Source organism: Gossypium hirsutum, chromosome D10, assembly GCF_007990345.1.
Source record: "Gossypium hirsutum isolate 1008001.06 chromosome D10, Gossypium_hirsutum_v2.1, whole genome shotgun sequence".
Lineage (NCBI taxonomy): Eukaryota > Viridiplantae > Streptophyta > Magnoliopsida > Malvales > Malvaceae > Gossypium > Gossypium hirsutum.
This window is the reverse complement of record NC_053446.1, coordinates 55,078,393-55,097,306: the sequence shown is the minus strand read 5'-3', so window position 1 is coordinate 55,097,306 and position 18,914 is coordinate 55,078,393. Positions and strand designations below refer to the sequence as shown.

The following is an 18,914-nucleotide window of genomic DNA, read 5'->3' as shown; positions in this document are numbered from 1 at the left end:
AACTCCATCTATTTGATATTATTAGAATAAGGAGTTTCACTCCTATTAGAATAAGGTTTACAAGCCTATAAATAGGCATAGTCTACTCCTCTTGTAATTAATTCGAATTCGACATAGTGAATTTTCTTCTCCTCTGCCCGTGGTTTTTTCCCAAAAGGGTTTCCAATTAAAATCTGTGTGTTCTTTATTTTTCTATTTCTATTTTTCTTTGCGATATATTGTCATTACCTATATTATATTTTTACAGTTCCCTAAATCATGGATGTTAGAACTAGACCAGAACAATTGGTTGAACATATTGAATAAAAAAAACCAATAGGCCAAGAGATTAGGGATGAGCAAAATTCGATTTGACCTAAAAAATCGAAAAAAAAAATCAAATTTCGAGTTAATCGAAACAAGTTATTCAAATTATTCGAGCCAACTCGAATAAGAAATTATGGATTTCGGTTCGAGTCAAGTTGAATTTTTACAATTTGAATAACTCAAATAATTCCAATAAAAAATCAGTATAAATACCATTTTGGTCCCTATCAATTTTAAAAATGAGCAAATTGGTCTCTCTCTTAACAAAAATTACAAAAAATTCAAAGTAATTTTCAAATTTTGAAAATAATTTTTAAAATTCAAAATATTTATAAAAATTCTAAAATTTGTATTTTTAAAAAAATTATAAATTTTTAAAAAAATATAAAAATTTTAAAATTTTATAAAATAATAATTTTGGAATCTAAATAAGTGATTGATGATTCAATTTTATCATACTAAAAAATCTTATTTTTTATTATTTCGCTTTAAAAGAGTTTCAAATATATATTGTTTTAAATTTATGTGTTCTAACATGGAAATAGTTATATTGTACAAGATTTTAATTTAACATTATTAATTTTTCTAATTTAACTCGAATGGTTTCACTCGATTTGATCGAATGCTCACGACTAATTCAAGTTATCTGAAAATCTAAATAAGAAAAGGCAAAACTATGTTGTTTTGATAAATGTTTATGTAACAGTCCATTTTCAGTGAAATCGGAACAGTGGTTTCGGGACCACAAATCTGAGGTCAAAAAAAATTTATTTTAATATTATTTTATAGTCTATGGTATGATAGGAATTTCGTATGAAAATTTCATTAATAAATTTCACCGATTACATGTCTAATTTGTTAAAAAGAACTAGATTGAAAAAAATGCAAAACTTGTTAATTAAAAGAAATGGTGATTAAATAGCTTAAATAGTAAATAAGGAAGGACTTTAGGCATAAATATGCCTAAAGTAAGTGGCTGAGGTGGCATAAGCTTAGAAAAATGACAAAATGATGTGAAATAAGGACAAAATTGTAATTTTTGCCAAATTTAATGAAGCAAATGGAATTTTAAAGGATTCTAGACAATTTCATCATCATTTTCAGTTCAAAAATAGACATTGAAGAGGGTTTAGACTAGTTTTTCAATTTTTGCTTCTTGTAAGTTCAATTCTTACCCGTTTCTTACAATTTTTATGTTTTTGTGATTGTTACAAATAGGTCCAATTAACTTATACCTTAATTTTTTATTCTATTGAAAATATTAGAAATTATCATTGATGAGTTCATATGATTTTAGTTATTAGATGATGAATTTGAGATGTTGATGAGTATTTAAAAATATTTTATTAAAGAATTTTGATGAAATCATGATTTAGGGATTAAATTGAAAAGATGTTGAATTCATGGAAAATTCTAAATTTTATGGAATTCATGGGTTGCTATTGTTATATATGAAAATTTCTAGGCCTGAAATGAAGATTAAATTTCATGAATTTCATTTTTCGAGCCTAGGGACGAAATCGAGATTAATTAAAAGTATAAGGGCAAAATGGTAAACTTTTCCAAAGAAGTGAATTGGACTGAACTGAATATGAAATGTATTGAATTGATGTTAAATTTATTTATATAGATCCGAAAATATCAAATAATGAGTTAGATCGAGGAAAAGAAAAAGTGTCGGATTAGTAGATTTTCGTACACGAACAAGTGTCGAGGTAAGTTCATGTAACTAAATTTTATATTTATACTTTTTAATTTAATATTGTGTGTGTGAATTAAATTGTGTAATTGACATGTATGAAAATTGAACACATATCCAAGTATACCCGATAAGTGTTAAATCCCGTTTGAATAAGTGAAATTCGATGGATATAGGGTTCCTGATTGGTTGTGGTCTTGCATGTGTTACGGACACACCATAGCTCGGAAGAGCGTCTCGTTATTAGCTCTCATGAGCTTCCCGTTATATGGTTCTTGCGAGCTTCCCAATAATTGCTCTTTAGAGCATCCCGATTTGGTTGTGACCCTATATGTGTTGTGGACACGCCGTAGCTCTTATGAGCATCTCGATATATGGCTCTCGTGAACTTCCCGATTAAAGGCTCATTGTGAGCTTCCTGATTAATGGCTCTCTGGAGCTTCTCGATATTGGCTCGCTTTAACCTTCCCGATATTGGCTCGTATGAGCTTCTCGTTACATGGCTCACATGAGCTTCCCGTTATATAGCTCGAAAGAGCTTCTTGTTTATGTGCTCGTATGAGCATTCCCAAATATGATTTGACAGATTACAGATTTGTACACTTCAAGTGTACTACCCATGTATTCATCGATATTTCAAATGATTCAACGAGCCAAGTTCTGACATGAGACCACATGAAATTGAAGTGGACCATTATCTGTATATACTTGAATTACATGAAATTGATATATAAACACAAGATTGAAAAGTTTATATACATGGAAGTTTGATATCCAATGAGTTCATATATGTTTCTTGATATACTTATGTAAAACATGACTAACATGTTTGATGAAGTTATATGTTTAGGCTATTGGCCAAATTGTTGAATGTATTTTGTATAATTACTTTTAATGTAAATGAATGGTAAGTTAATTTCAGTTATATGAACTTACTAAGTATTAAATGCTTACTTTGTTTTATTTCTTCTATTTTATAGTACTTGAAAGCTCGTAAAGGTTGGAAGCGGGTTGGAGCTACATCACACTATCTCTCGAACTTCTCGGTATATGTAATATACTAAAACTTGGTTATAATGGCATGTATAGGATAGTTTGGCCAATGTTGACACATATATGTTTTAAATTGTAACTAGCCATTGGAATGGCTAGTGATGACATGTTTTTATGTATATTTATATACTATGATATATCATGTTTGTCATGTGTGTGCTTGGTATGGTTGTGTTAGATTTAGTAAATTAGACATAAACATGTATAAGTGTGTATTTGATTAATTTGGTAAGTTTATGTGTTAGAACAAATAAGTAAGTTCATAAAATTGAACATAGGAGATGATATATCATGCATAAGACTTGGTTTTGGCTTGATTCAAATGTATGGAATTGGCTTGAGGATATGTTAAAAATGTAGTTGTTGGCTAAAGACAAGTTGGGTAAGAAAAGTGGCCTTGAAAATTACCTATTTTCGTCTCCACGGGTAGAGACACGGGCATGTGCCTCGGCCGTGTGTGACACACGGCCTAGCATATAGGCGTTTGATCTAGCCGTGTGTCCCCTGCATCCTTAAAATGGAGAAACAGAATGTCCAGGTATTTTCACACAGCCTAGCACACGGGCGTGTGGCTTGGCCGTGTGACCCCTGCACCTAATTAATGCAAATTAAATTGTTTACACGGCCTAGCACACGAGCGTGTGGCTTGGTCGTGTGGCCCAAGTTAGTAAGCACCCTAAATTGGACACGGGCTGGGACACAGTCGTGTGCCCCTATTTCAAATGTTCACACAGCCTAAGACACGAGCGTATCTCTTGGCCGCGTGAGCCACACAGCCTAGCCATACGGGCGTGTATCCCCTGCACCTAGGAAAAATTTTAAGATTTTGCGAAAAATTCTCTGGGTTTCCGGTTTAGTCTCGACTTATTTCTAACGCATATTTTGGGCCTCGAGAACCCATATAAGGGACAATATGTTTGAATATGATTTATTTCTGATATGAATAATAAATTATATGAATTAACTGTATTTGATCTATAAACTCTAGTAATGCTCCGTAACCCTGTTCCGGCGACAGATATGGGTTAGGAGTGTTACAGTTTACCTTTCCTAAAGTTAAAAGTCAAAACTATCAAGTTAAAAGGCAAAACTATGTTGTTTTGATAAATGTTTACCCATTAATCTTACTTTCCTTCCCGAATCGCCCCACTCTCCTTTTTTCCTTTACTCATAAAATAATCGGTCCATGTAAACAGAACATTGAGTATAAATAATAAGATTCGTTAATTCGACTCGAAATTTTTTGACTCGATTCGAAAAAAATTCAAATTGAGTTCGGTTGCTAAAATAGGATTCGTCAACTCGACTAACTCAAAATTTTTTGACTTGATTCGACTCGACTTGATCGAATACTCATCCCTACCAGAGATTCACCTAGTACCATACACTCGAAAAAAAGTGAATCAACACAAAAAAATCGAACCAGATAAAAATCTTAAAACTAGGTTTAAATATCTAGTTTTATTTTTACAATTAATAAATGAATATTTATATTTTCATTATTATTAATTTATGTTTATATCGTTATGATCTAATTTGTTTTTAAACAATGGTTTTTCCTTTGTTTTTTTAAAGATTTTGTATCAAAATCAAATGCACATTTTTATAAACAAAATCATGAATGCATTCATTCTATAAACAAAATTGTCTCCAAAGCAAATTAAGTTTGTGACATGCTACCCTTATTTTAATGAAGTGGGACTTGGTTCAATTAATTACTATCTTGGTAACCAAAATTCGGTTAAAGGATCAAAAGCCCTAATTGAGATCTAATACTGATTTATGGTGGATAGTGAGAGAGAGAGGGAAATAATTAATATGGTAGCTCTATACCTTACTAAAACTTTTCTTGAAAAATCTGAAGCATTGATTAGGTAGAATTGATGTCGCTTCATGTGGACTGTCGATTTTAATCTCAATAAATAAAAACAGTTGAGATGTTGGCTAACTTTAATTATATGGAACAAGTTACGTAAATTATTAATTTTGTTTTAACAATTTTATTATATTCCTTTTTCATGCGAATAAAACTTGTTATTATGCTTCATCACCTTCACCTCCTCAAATCACAATTTCGCCCACCACCCGCATTTCACCAACTATAGTCTTCAATATGTGGAATGCTTCCTGTTTATCTGGTCAAGGAGTGTTAAGCCTCTTCTTTATAATCAAATCCATATCAGTCTTATAATCGCCTAGCTTGAAAGATTATTATGTTCTCTAAGAAGACCAGTCACGACAAGATCAACGCGAACATATGTCAAGATCTAATGCCAAAAATATAGCTTCCTTTACCTTAAGGGAACCTTCTTCAATCTCTTCTCTTTCTGCCCCATTCTTTCCCTATCTTTCCACTCAATAACTCTCAATACCTCACTACCATATTAATTGCCATCCTATTTCTTCTCCTTTTCTCCCTCAACAAAACCATAGCATAATATTACATGTACCTCTCATGTTGACGTATAAACACTAGTTTTAAACAGTAGAAATGAATTAAATTTTTAACAAAAAGGACTAATTTATTCTTTAATTTAATGTATACAGATTAATTTACCCATTTTTTAAATAGAAAGGACAAAATACAATCTAAATCCTAATACAAAAGCCTTCAAAATACTTTTTACCGTAAACAAACATATATGCTAGTTTAAAAATGTCTTTTTGAAAAAAAAAGTTTTTAAATTTATATACCATATCAAGAGTTTGGATTTTAGCTCAATTAATTATTGAAGTCGACCAAATTTATTTATAAAATTAAAAAGATAAATTATGATATAACAAATCACATAATCTTTAAATAATTACATACAATTAAAAGAAAAAAAAAAGGGGTAAATGCATGTTCTTGATTTGGTCCACAGAAGGCAAACGAGAGGTAAGTGGGTAGCTACAGAAAAAAGAATTAGGACCACTATGACTAATTAATGGACCACTATAATTTGGGCACGACGTATCATCATCTTTTGTACATATGAAATATTGGCCCAATTATTGTTTCAAAACCTTCTTTGATAAGTATGGAATTTTTTGCTTAAAATTTTGACATATATTTTAGTTTTAAAATACTAAATAGAAAATGTGAAATTAAAGAAAATTAGCAATGAATGCATTAAATAATTTTCTATTATCAATTCATACGAAAGTAACAAAATTATGTTTTTTATTTATTTTAAGGACAAGAGAATTTAAGAATTTGAGCATGAAGATACGCAATATTTATAAAATTAATAATTTTACGGCCAATAATTTTTTTTTTAAAAAAGGAATCCTTAAAGAGACATCAAGCATTATTATATTGTGTAAGTACTATATCTGACCACCCCATGTATGATGTATTTAATATGTTATTCACTTTTGATTAGGAAATAATAAGTCTGAAATATATATTATTATATTATTATTATTATTATTACAATTATGGATTTATAATAATATCATACTAAAAATTTCCTAGTGGAAATTCCTACGTTATTATATTATATCTATTTATATTATATTTAAAATTTTGATTGAATTGATATACTCCACCAACTGGAGAAATTATTTTCTAGATTCTTCCCACCACATTATCCATGGTCCCTTCTCAATTATATAATGACATTTCAGTAATTTTTTTCATATCATTGACACTTAATTTTGATATTTTTTTATCTTGAACTATAAACCCTGAATCTCAAACATTGAATCTTAAACCCCAAACCTCGAAGTTCAAACTTAAAACCCTAAACTCCAAACTCAAACCCCAACCCTTATACATCGAACACTAAATTCAAATAAGTTTGGGTTTCAATATTCAGGTTCGATGTTCAAGGTTTAGAATTTAGAGTTCGAGTTTGAGGTTTAGGGTAAAAAAATTACAAAAATTATGTGTCAATGACATGAAAAAAATTGTTGAAATATTGTTATATAATTGGGAAGAGACCATAAATGTTGTGATGGGAAGAGTCCATAAAATAATTTTTCCATCAACTAGGTCTCACCACAGTTGTAAAGTTGCCAAAATCACCTCAATTTATAAAGCAATAGTTATTATTTTAAAGACAATTTTACCTTTTTATATAAACAAATACTTGAACATGATGAAATCAAATTATTTCAACTAAAATCATAATTAATCATTATATCAATTTTTTTTTTAAATTATTAAACAAACTTTTTGCTCACATAGATTTAGTGACTATCACTATCTATGACTAAAGCATGTTACATATTTAGCATCAATTTTTGCTACTAATGTCGCTAAGTAACTCTTTTACCTACATTTCCTTTTGCAATGTTAATTTATATTTAATATAGTAATTATGTATAATTTTATACATTATTAATGAATCATACTATAACACATCAGTAATATTTTTAAAATGAAATAAAATTTAACTTCATCTTTAATATTATATCATAATCCGATAGTAACAATGTATGAAATTATACACTACCATTATATTAAATATTCACTGTTGATATAAAAATGAAAATATAACACATTTCCAAAAATGAAATTATGCAAACAAATTTAATAATTAATACTTATTTTTTTAATAATAGGAACATAAGAAATAAAATAAATCTACAATTATATGAATTTGAATCAAGGTCAAAATTTTTAATTTAAAAATTGTTTCCAATTTATCAAAATTAAAAAAAAATATTATCTTCAAGTTTTCCAAGGTTACAACAGATTTTTAAGTGAGAAAAAAAACAAAATATTTATTTTCTTAATTTTCACATATTTTCATTTTTTAAGTTTTCAATCAAATAAAATTTTCTTTATTATTTCTCATTTAAAAAAATAAAATTTACTTTTTGGAAACCAAATGCATCTTAAAATAATTTTCTACAGAACTTTCACCTTTATGGTCATTTGTGTGATATTACTTTATACATTATATATGAAAACCATAGAGTATTTTGGGGGGTCAACTATGAAAATCATGGAGTAGGTGGTTGGTAATGAGAAAAGAAAATAATGCAGGTTTTTGAAAGGGTGAGTGAGCAGGCGACATGATGAGAAATGATGGGTTGGAAAGTGTCGCATACATGGTAATTATGGTGACGCATTGCACGGCCCTTTTTCACTTTACTCCTCCAACCATATAAACCACTTTTCAGAAAGAGGTTTCCTTTGTAATTAAATATGTTAATTTATGACACTCGGCTGGTAAAGGTGAAGCTCTGGATTTTGAATATATATGTTTGAGATTTATCATGCGTAATTATATGTGTCGGTTTTTAAATGTCATTATATATATGGATTTTAGTCTAGTTTGTTTGTTTTAGTTTGGATTGCATTAGTTTTTAGTTCATTTATGCTGTAATAATTTGATTCTGCTTAATAGTTATTTGGACAATCTATTTACAATAATTTGATACTTGTATTTGCATTTGTAATTTGATTATTAGGCACTTCAAAAAAACATTAACTTATATACATATATTTGTCTCGATTTATACTAAAATTAATATATATAATTTTTTATAAATTAATAATTAGTATTAAAAATTATATTACACGTGTATGTGTGTAGAAATTAGATTTAGAGCATAGATGTGTGTTTAAAAATAATATATAATAAACAATAAAACATATAGTTTGAAACTAAGTAATCATAATAGCACATGAAATGTATATGATACTAAAATAAATAATTAGATAAAATTATGAGTAAAACAAAATTTAAACACATAAATACATCATATAAATAATATTAAATTTAACAACATTATTAATATATACAATTGATGGAAATAATAAGTTACGCATTTAAAAAATATATATAAAATACATCAAAACGAAACTTTGCTTAAATGGTAAATTTAAAGCTTTACCAATCTAAATTGTGTGAATTCAAAATAAAAAGACTAAAAAATTGTTGAATAATATAATTTATTTTAATTATAAAAAAATATTTCTGTAAATTTCTAATTAATTCGTGACACCCATTCAATCACAAATTTTATAATAGTATAAATAGTATAAGTTCTAATATATTAATATTAATACATTCTTAATGTTGATGTTCTTTTGAAAATCCTCATAAAATGCATTTTCTGTTTGTTGTCTGCCGTTTGACTTACCAGGCAACGACAATATCGAAAGAATAAAAATATTCGGAAACCCATGTTTCATTTTTAGATTTATTTATTTCTATATGAGATAAAGCTAAAAATCACCTTTTGTTTAAAAAATAGAGCTTAAAATTATATATGAATTTTGGTCTCATCTATTCTAATTCTCACAAATTATTAACATAATATTTGTATAATATAAAAATAATTTGATGTAGAGGTGAATAAAAATCGATTCAATTTGGGAAAAAAATTCGATTTTTGAGATAATTAAATCGAGTTATTTGAGTCAACTTGAATAAGTAATTCGAGTTCGAGTCGAGTTGAATTTTATAATTCGAATAACAGATTATTGTAAATACATCTTTGGTTCCTGTCAAATTTGAAAATGAGCAAATTGGTCGCTTAGAAAAATTACAAAAAGATTAAAATAATTTTCAAAAATTAAAATAGTTTTTTTATAATTCAAAATATTTATAAAAAATTCTAAAAATTATATTTTAAAAAAATTATAAAAATATAAAGAATATATAAAGAAAGTTAAAATTTTTAAAAAAAATTCTAAAATAATAATTTTAGGAACTTAATTAGTGATTTAAGTTTTTCATACTAAAGTTTTTTTTTTGTTATTTTGCTTTGAAAAGTTTTCAAATATATATGATTTCAATTTTATGTGCTTTAACATGGAATGAGTTCTACTATAATAAGATTTTAATTTGACCTGTTTAAAATTTTAACTTAATTTGAACGATTTTACTTGTTTCGATTCGAAAATATTACAAATGAAATTAAGCTGATAAAATATGACTCATCAATTCCGATCGAACACTCACCCCGTATTTATTTAAATATGTAAATTAATAGGGTTTTTCCATATATTGGATTTTAAATGTTGGAGCTATATTGAATGCAAATGGGAGCTAAATCCAATTATAAAATTAAGTCTAAACAAAGAGGAGACTAATCTCAAACAAAATAATTTGGTTATAATAAAATAGAGGGTTGAGATTTTAGCATAAGTCCGGAAGATATATTTAAATTTATGTCCCATGATTCGACCATCCAACATCAATTATCTTCAAATTTACGCAAACGTTGTCGTTTAGTTTTGAATGATTTTGATTAGACCTCGGCTTTCCTTACCAAACTGCAATTCCCAATATTCCTTTCCCTAAAACCGCAATCAACGGCCAAATGCAAATTCCGCATCCCATTTTACCATGCATCCTTCTCCGCCAACCAATTACCACTGAACACGTCACTAACATATCCCAACAAATGAAAATCACTTTTCTCTCCCATCCCATGCGACATCATGATTGTATCTTTATATTAAAAAATAATTTAAATATTCTATATAGACATATTTTTCACCATATTTATAAAAGTGATTTTGGAACCTTATCAAAAGTTATAAAATCAGACAAATTATATAATTATATATTGTTTTTTATAATGTTTAAAATTTTTATATATTATTTTAACTTTTAAATATTTATAATTATACATTTTTGAATTTTATAAAACACTATGTATATATATATGATACCTTTAGATTTTTAATTGATATCATATATAATACTAAAAATAAAAAGGACGTAGCTAGTCAATGGTCGATCAATGCGATCAAAGCTAAAAATACTTTTTAAATATTAAAATATTTAATATTACATTAAGCACTAAAATACTTATGATACTACATCAATGTATCTTTTCTCTTTTTCGCCATTAAAGCTGAAATTACACACACCCTTTTTAAATTCAGACCTTTGTCTTTGCATTACACTCGCAAGTCACATTGACATTTTCACATTTTATCTATTTACTCTCTACCTAAGCTTATTTGTGTGCCTATGCAATGGCAGTTGATCCTCAAAACTCCCCCATGGAAGGGTTCCCGGCCACACCTAAGATCCGGGAAGTGAGGCCTGAGTCCGGTTTTGAGAATTTCGGGTTTTGCACTGACCCCTGTCGTGTCCCGGGCGGTGAACCCAACTCGGGAATAAGAAGAGTGAGTTTGAGGGCTGAGATTGACACTTCACCTCCTTTCGGATCGGTTAAGGAGGCTGTGACCCGGTTTGGTGGCAACGGACATTGGGTGCCATTGAACAAGTTTGGAGAATATGTAAGTATTTTCAGCTTTTTTGGTTTGACTATATTTATATATTTATAATATAATGTAACAATAAAGGTATTCTTTGTTTTGTTGTGTAATTTGCATGCAGCCCCAAAATTATTGGTTTAATATGTTATTTTCTACTTTAACTTGTATGTTCATAGATTCTGAGGAGAAAAAAAGCAATGGCAATCATCAAATTTCAACATGTTATCATCATTTTTTGTTTGCGAATTGCTCGTATTTATTCCTGTGTGAATGTATAAAAGGGAATTTTGTTATGAACACAGCATGGAATTGAAGAGTTTGATTTAAAGAAAGTGGAGGAACAAGCAGCGGAATTGGAGAAAGATCTGATTGTGAAAGAATTAGAGACCCTTGATGTGCTTGAAGAACTGGGGACTACAAAAAAGATTGTTGAAGAGTTAAAGAGACAGCTGCAAAGTGAAGCTATGAAATGCATGAACAGTACTAGTCCAGGCTTGGATTCAGACGATATCAAAGAAATGAACAAGGAGTACTATGGACAGGTGAGAATTGGGTATTCGAAACCGTGCTCGATTTCGTCTCCAGATTCGATCTTGATGGAGTTGAAGCAAGCTAAGTTGAACCTTGGTAAAACTATCAATGATCTTGGGGTGATTCAAGCTTCTGTTGAGCGTCTAAATAAGAAAATGAAGAAAGAAAAAAGTTTACTTGAAATGACCCGTGAGAGACTAACTTATAAGTTTGCAGGGTTGGCATTGAAGCCACAGGTTGGCAACAATGGCAATGTTGAGCATTCTTTGAATGTTTCAAAGGGTGCTTTTCACAACAATGGCAAGCCTGAGCAGTTTAAGCAAATGGTTGATCCTACAATGAATGAAGTTCCAAGATCAATGCCATTGCCAGGGAATGAACATAGCAAGCCTTGTATTAGAACTGCTGAAATGAGGTGGATTGCAGCTAAGAAGATGGAGGAAGCTGCCATGGCAGCAAAGGCACTTGCTGTTATTGAAATGAAGGGTTTGTCAAGCAATGAGAACTCATCAGGATTTTCCTTGCCGGAACCAGAGCCGTCTCCTCGAACCCCGAAAGTCCAACGGGCGGAAGAGGTTTCTAGCAGGGAAGCAATTCATGCAATGAACAAATTGGCTGAAGCAAACATCTCCAAGCTTACAATCCTGAGGAAACTGGAGGAAGCTTCAGAGGAAGTTAAACATAGTAAAGAAGCATTGGAAGAGGCTCTTAATAGAGTGGAATTAGCAAACAGGAAGCAACTTGATGCTGAAGAGGCTCTTAGGAGAATGATTCCAGATCAAGAACAGAAAAAACAGGTCGTTTACAATGCTACCAAGATCAACAATTTCCCTCTTCCTCATCCTCATCCTCATCAGCATATTCCTCGATCTCCATTACATGATCTAAACAACCAAAACCCAACAGTGGATGATGGAGCAAATCCTGCTTTAAGGCCAACAGTTTCAATGGGAGATATCCTCAGCAAGAAACAAGTCCCTACTAAAGGCCAGACTGAAAGGCAAAAGGTAGCTTTGAGCCAAATGCTTCATGAACTAAGGGAAGAACATCTGGCATTTTCTCCAAAACCTGGTCAAAAAGATGACCAAAAGCAGTATTTGAACCAGAGAAGAAAGTTTGGGTTCATCCACATATCTCTTCCATTGCCAAAGCAAAACAAGAAGAAACCACAAGCTGTAAACACAATGTGATACCATTTGGATGCATGGTAATTATTGAACAGTAGTAATTCTGTGGTCATATATAGTAACATGTTTTATTCAGTTTGCCTCATTTGTTTGTGTTGTCTTCTGGGTGATCATTTCTGTTTTTTAAATGTTGTTGCTATCTATGGATACTTGTTTTGAAATCTCCCTGTGCTGTAAATGTGTTCTATAATTTGCAATAATGTATTATGCAAACAGCCCCGAGATATTCAATGGGGGGGGGGGTAGAAATAGAATCTCTTGTTATATATTAGCTTTTGGAAATCTTCTCTTCAATCTTCTTAAATAAAAGCTCAATTATGCTCGAGGTTGACTCGAGTTCAGCTGACTCAATCAATGGAGTTACTCGAGTTTGAACTTAGCTAAACAACGACCAGTCATATAATTAGATCATAAGATTCGACTCTGTAACAGGAATCACAATCTTTTTTCCCCATACTAATATAGACAAACAAAATTAGATCATCAGATTGGCAACTTTGGACTTCTCTACAGCGGAAAAGATGGATCAAACTGAGTTTTTTTTTAGCCATATAATGTTGAAAATGATGTCAGTTGGCCAGAGAATTGCAGATTCCACATTCAGCTTAGCTTATTTATAAAAAATGTCAAATAGGTCAGTAATTGAATCTTCCCCTTCATTTATCTTTTGGATTTTACCTCTTAATCTGCAAGTTGATTGCCTCCTGGCTTGTCTGCTACTAATGATGCTTCTTAAATATGAAATTTTAGGCTTTCAAAAAGACATCAAAAGGGTAACCCCTCCCATTGTTGATGCAAAAATCGTCGGACTATGTCCGTTATTATGAGGTATTGTCTATTTCGGAGATCTAAAAATGGTCTCTATGATTTTGTCCTTTTCAGAATAAATGATATCAGACCTAACCATTCTGAATTTTCTAGTAACCTGTGGCATTATTGGTCAGGTCTATCTGTACATTTTGTATACATTCAAGCTTCAAAAAACTAAGACTCCATGTAAAACTCCAAATCCTGGATCAACTTGAACAATTTTTACTAGTTCTTGGACCTCTTTTAAAAGAAAGCTAAAAAAGGCTTGCATTTTTTATGAGAAGTTGGAAAAACAATGAGGCAAAAAATGGAGGTTACCAACTTACCTACCATAAACCACACAAAAATATACCCAAATCTTTATTATAATGGAAGGTCCAAGATATCATGGAACATCCCAAGTACTCTACCATTTGCAAGACCTTACACCTATATTAAATTCAAAATCTTATTATAAATACTTTGTTTAATACATATTCGAATATGAGAATGAAATATAATGCTTCACATCGATCTAAATATTTGAAAACCTTAAAAAACTTTCAATATATCCATATTTGTATCTTATATTGGTTTCCATGTTTAGGTTTTCCCCCGCCCTTTAAGGGGTGATCTTTTGTTTTTGGAACATGAATAAAATTGGGTTCAACTTGTTTCCTTTTTCAATATTAAGCACAAAGTTTGTTTGAAGCAAAAGCAGAATATTTGAGGGTTATTGTAACAAATATATATATACTGATTTCCCAAGTGCCCTTATTGTTAAGGGCCCTCTCCTCATATCACATGCTCTTTTTTAGTTCTTTTTTTGTCAGTTTTTTTGTTTTATTCATTGTTTTGTAACTGCAGAAGCTGTGCATGATTCTTAATTCTAAATATAGTTCAAAAGCTGTGATGCCAATTATTACACGACAAATTTCATTATATTTCATACATTTAATAGTTTCGACATTTGTGCCTTTTTATTGATTGAAAAAAAAATTTTGAGCCTTTCATCTTTATTATCCCATCCCACCTCAAAGGTGCCATCTTTCCACTCAAAAGGACTATCTCTTTCTATTTTCATTTCAAAAAGTAAGTCTTTCTTTCTCAATTTATTATTATGTTTTTGGTAGATTTAAAATGTTTATTTCTGGGCATTTTTCTAAATCTAATCTAAGCAACATTGTGTTCTTTGCTGTGTTTGCTCAAAAGTTTTCTTTTTTTTTTTCTTTGTTCTTTCAAGATTTACATCTACAAGTCATTAGTAATGTTGTTGATTCCTTTTTCTTTGTTGAATATCATCAGCATTTTGAATCTGTGAATAAAAGATCATATAAAATTTGTGAATTTGATTCTGGGAGATGGTGGTGGATCTGGTTTTGGCATTTGATGCATTATTTTTGTAGTTTAGTTGACCGAAAAAAAATATACCTCTAAAACAAGCTGATTCACATGCAGATTTATTTGATACCATGTGTATCATATAATAATTTATAGTTTTAGATCTTTAGACTATAATTTCTAGAAATAAAGTTGAGAACTTTTACTTGATGTTCTTATGTTTTCTGGCTAAAATGGTAACATTCATCTATGTTACTCGAAATCGGAGTGTATCTCACGCACAAATACACATACTTTAAAAACAAATGAAGAGTCGGAGAAACATAGCCATCGGTTACCGTCTCATGGTTGTGCATCATTGAATATTTTTGGATCTTCGTTCGGTTCTAACACTGATTTGTGTGGTTTCAGACAGCAACCAACAGTACCAGGGAATGCAGCAAGATGTGTTTGCACGCTGTGAACTCTTCATCTGAACCCCATAAGCTTGTCTCCATTTCTGAATCACCGATATTCATTCTCCTTGAGCTTGGATACTCGACAACAGAGAAGCACTTCATGTCCCATCTCGAAATGCATGACCTTGTTGAAGACGGTTGATTTCCGCTGTATATAAGATAATAGTACATCGCAGCGTGATAGGGTTGTTCAAAGAATGGAAACTAAGGGGAAAATTGTGATGAAAAAGTATGAACTAGGGAGATTGTTAGGGCAAGGTAACTTTGCTAAAGTTTACTATGCAAGGAACATTGAAACAAGCCAAAGTGTGGCAATTAAGGTGATTGATAAAGAGAAGGTTTTGAAAGTAGGGTTGATTGATCATACAAAGAGGGAGATATCAATTATGAACCTTGTTAAACACCCTAATATCTTGGAGCTTTATGAAGTTATGGCAAGCAAAACCAAGATTTATTTTGTTATGGAATATGCCAAAGGTGGTGAGCTCTTCAAGAAGGTGTTCAAAAGAAAATTGAGAGAAGACTTGGCAAGGAAGTATTTTCAGCAATTGATCAGTGCAGTCGATTTCTGCCATAGCAGAGGTGTTTATCACCGTGATTTGAAGCCTGAAAACTTGCTGCTCGATGAAAACGGTGATCTGAAAGTTTCGGATTTCGGTTTGAGTGCGCTTGCTGAGTCTAAGCATCAAGATGGGTTACTACACACAAGTTGTGGAACACCAGCATATGTGGCTCCTGAAGTTATAAACAGAAAGGGGTATGATGGAGCCAAAGCTGATATCTGGTCTTGTGGGGTGATCTTATATGTTCTTTTAGCTGGTTATCTGCCATTTAATGATTCGAATCTTATAGCCATGTATCGGAAAATAAGCACGGCAAACTACAAAATTCCTGACTGGTTTTCAACAGAAGTGACCAAGTTGCTGTCAAGAATCTTCAATCCTAATCCGAAAGCTAGAATTCCAATTGCGAGAATCATGGCAACCCCATGGTTCAGAAAGGGGTTTAACTCCAAACCAATTGAGAGAAAACCCGAAACAGAACAGGCCCCTCGCGATTTGGCTGCGGTTTTGGGTTCTGAGACTAACTACAATGCATTTGAAGCAAAGAAGCTCACTAATTTGAATGCCTTCGACATCATTTCGTCATCAAGCGGGTTCGATTTGTCGGGATTGTTTACAAAAAACGACGAGAAAAAGAAGGAAATACAGTTCACTTCCATGCATACGGCCTCTGCTATTACATCTAAACTAGAGGACATTGCTGAGAGTTTGAAGCTAAAAGTTAAGATGAAAAATGGAGGATTGTTGAAAATGGAAGGTTCAAATAGAGGTAGAAAAGGTGCATTGGCAATTGATGCAGAGATATTTGAGTTCACCCCTTCTTTTCATTTAGTAGAGATAAGGAAGTGCAGTGGTGATACATTGGAGTTTCGAAACAAGCTGCAAGAGGATGTTAAACCAGCTCTCAAGGATATAGTTTGGGCATGGCAAGGTAATACAGTGCAGTCGTGCTAACTGTGTTTGTCCCCGGGGGGTGTTGGATGCTATATCATGTTAAACTGCGGTAAATATAGGCGACGGTAAAAGCCGAACCCGGAAAATAGTGATGAAATAGCTATAGCTAGCATGTTTCTTGAGTTGTGATCTATGGTCACCCAATGAGTGAATTATCAAATACTTGGCTTTTGTAGTTAATATATGAATAACACTATGGTTCTAAAATATCCAAATCTTTGAAGGTGCATTATACTATTTTTCTTGATTGAAAGTGTTTGTATTTTTTAACTTTTTTTTAAAATAAATTTTTTGAATAAATAAAATGTACAAAAAAAATAAAAATAAAATGAAGGAGTGTGAAAAACATTGATGAAGAAATTAAAAAAATTTATAGTTGGTTTTGCTTTAGAATTTATTATTTATATGCAGCAGAAGTTAATTTTATTTTTGTAGATTTAGTTGATTAATTTTTTAGAGGATAGGTTCTTATTCTGTTTTTAAATTAATTTATATTTTGATATTTTCCTAAAACTTTGATTTTTAATTAATTTATATTTTAATTTTTCATATTGCATAAAAAATTATTTAAATAATTCGTTGGTATTTAAAAGAAAAAAATTATTGATATTTCATAGCTTAAGTGCTTAATCTTTCCATATTATAAATTAATTTTCTCCAAAGAGATTTTAACTAATTATTTTCATAAGTTTCCATAAGGTTAAATTATGATTTGTCATACTCAACTTGAGGATTTAGTTTCTTTCATTTAAATAATATTTTTGTTTAAGATTTATTATTAATAAATATGTAAATATTATTATTCGAAGCAGAGTCTATTTTCCAATAACCAACCAGAGACATTTTTCGGATTAAAAAATCTCAATTTTTCCGGAAAATCTTTTACTCATAAATCAAAGCTAAAATCGGAAACTTTTTATTCAATGATCATTATAAAAGAACATGGAAAGATACAAATGTGGATAAATAGCATAAGCAGCCAATTCCCCAAGTAGCAGAGCAGGGTTTTCGAGTATCTTACGGCCTAAACTTGGATTTTATGGTATTGATAAGTTCCGCATCGACTTGGAAGGTCTTGGTTAACACTTCATTAGGGATAGAAGATGCGAAGAGATTTAGGGGAACAATCGCAGCACCGGGCAAGTGGCTGTTGAAAGCCGTGTAAGCTAGTGCCTTCCCATCTCCGACGTTGAGTTGGAAGTGCACCAGTCCTCGAGGGATGGCAAACATATGCCCTGCAGTCAAGACTTTCGAGTAATACACATTGTTAGTAGTCACAAAACCCACGAGGAGCTTCCCTTCAATGACCACACCGGCTTCGCTCGCACGAGGATGCGAATGAGGAGGGTTGATTCCACCCGGGGCAAAGTCCACCCGGTTCATTGAAATCCCAAGAGTATTCAGCCCTGGGAATGAGAGGACATTTCCAGGTGTGAGGAACGACGCAAAGGCGTTTGTGGTGTTACCTTCCTGGGTGAACCCATCAAAGAAAAAGTCATCTGAAGTCACTTCGGATGCTGGTTTGCAAGGAAAACCGTTAACAGATATAGAGGCACTCAGGTTTGCTACACAAAAGTCCTGTAATGGATCAGGGTCAGCTGAATGAGAAGGAAGAGGAAGAAGCCAGAAAACTGTGAGGCAACACAGTAGGTGGAATAACAAGGAAGCCATGGCAGACATGAATTTCTCTTCCTGAGATTACAGCTAATGGAGTATAAAGATATTACAAGTCTGTAAAACAATGCCAAAATATACGAACTTGGTAAATTTTAGTTGGCTTTTAAGGGTGCATATTTACTTCAAACTATAAAAGATGACACGCAAAAGGCGATGTAATTCTTAAAGACTAGAGAAATATTC

At 31.3% G+C, this 18,914-nt stretch overlaps 3 protein-coding genes across 3 annotated transcripts; 2 read left to right on the top strand and 1 right to left on the bottom strand.

Annotated features, from left to right (window-relative positions):
- The first annotated feature begins 10,801 nt into the window (after nucleotides 1-10,801).
- LOC107916299 (WEB family protein At2g40480) lies at nucleotides 10,802-13,300 on the top strand. Its single transcript, XM_016845486.2, has 2 exons — nucleotides 10,802-11,252; nucleotides 11,534-13,300. Exons 1-2 carry the CDS (start codon nucleotides 10,986-10,988, stop codon nucleotides 12,950-12,952), a joined length of 1,686 nt encoding a protein of 561 aa, XP_016700975.1. The 5' UTR covers nucleotides 10,802-10,985; the 3' UTR covers nucleotides 12,953-13,300.
- A 1,223-nt stretch (nucleotides 13,301-14,523) lies between these two features.
- On the top strand, nucleotides 14,524-17,299 carry LOC107916298 (CBL-interacting protein kinase 18). Its single transcript, XM_016845485.2, has 2 exons — nucleotides 14,524-14,830; nucleotides 15,491-17,299. The coding sequence occupies exon 2, from the start codon at nucleotides 15,735-15,737 to the stop codon at nucleotides 17,052-17,054; it is 1,320 nt and encodes a 439-aa protein (XP_016700974.1). The 5' UTR covers nucleotides 14,524-14,830; nucleotides 15,491-15,734; the 3' UTR covers nucleotides 17,055-17,299.
- A 641-nt stretch (nucleotides 17,300-17,940) lies between these two features.
- LOC107916297 (germin-like protein subfamily T member 2) lies at nucleotides 17,941-18,914 on the bottom strand. The gene has a single exon (XM_016845484.2). The coding sequence runs from the start codon at nucleotides 18,732-18,734 to the stop codon at nucleotides 18,072-18,074; it is 663 nt and encodes a 220-aa protein (XP_016700973.1). The 5' UTR covers nucleotides 18,735-18,914; the 3' UTR covers nucleotides 17,941-18,071.

Coding starts and splice junctions, on each gene's coding strand:
- LOC107916299 (XM_016845486.2), top strand. CDS start 10,986: ATGGCAGTTGATCCTCAAAACTCCCCCATGGAAGGGTTCCCGGCCACA. Junction 11,253..11,533: donor TGAACAAGTTTGGAGAATAT/GTAAGTATTTTC, acceptor TTATGAACACAG/CATGGAATTGAAGAGTTTGA.
- LOC107916298 (XM_016845485.2), top strand. CDS start 15,735: ATGGAAACTAAGGGGAAAATTGTGATGAAAAAGTATGAACTAGGGAGA.
- LOC107916297 (XM_016845484.2), bottom strand. CDS start 18,734: ATGTCTGCCATGGCTTCCTTGTTATTCCACCTACTGTGTTGCCTCACA.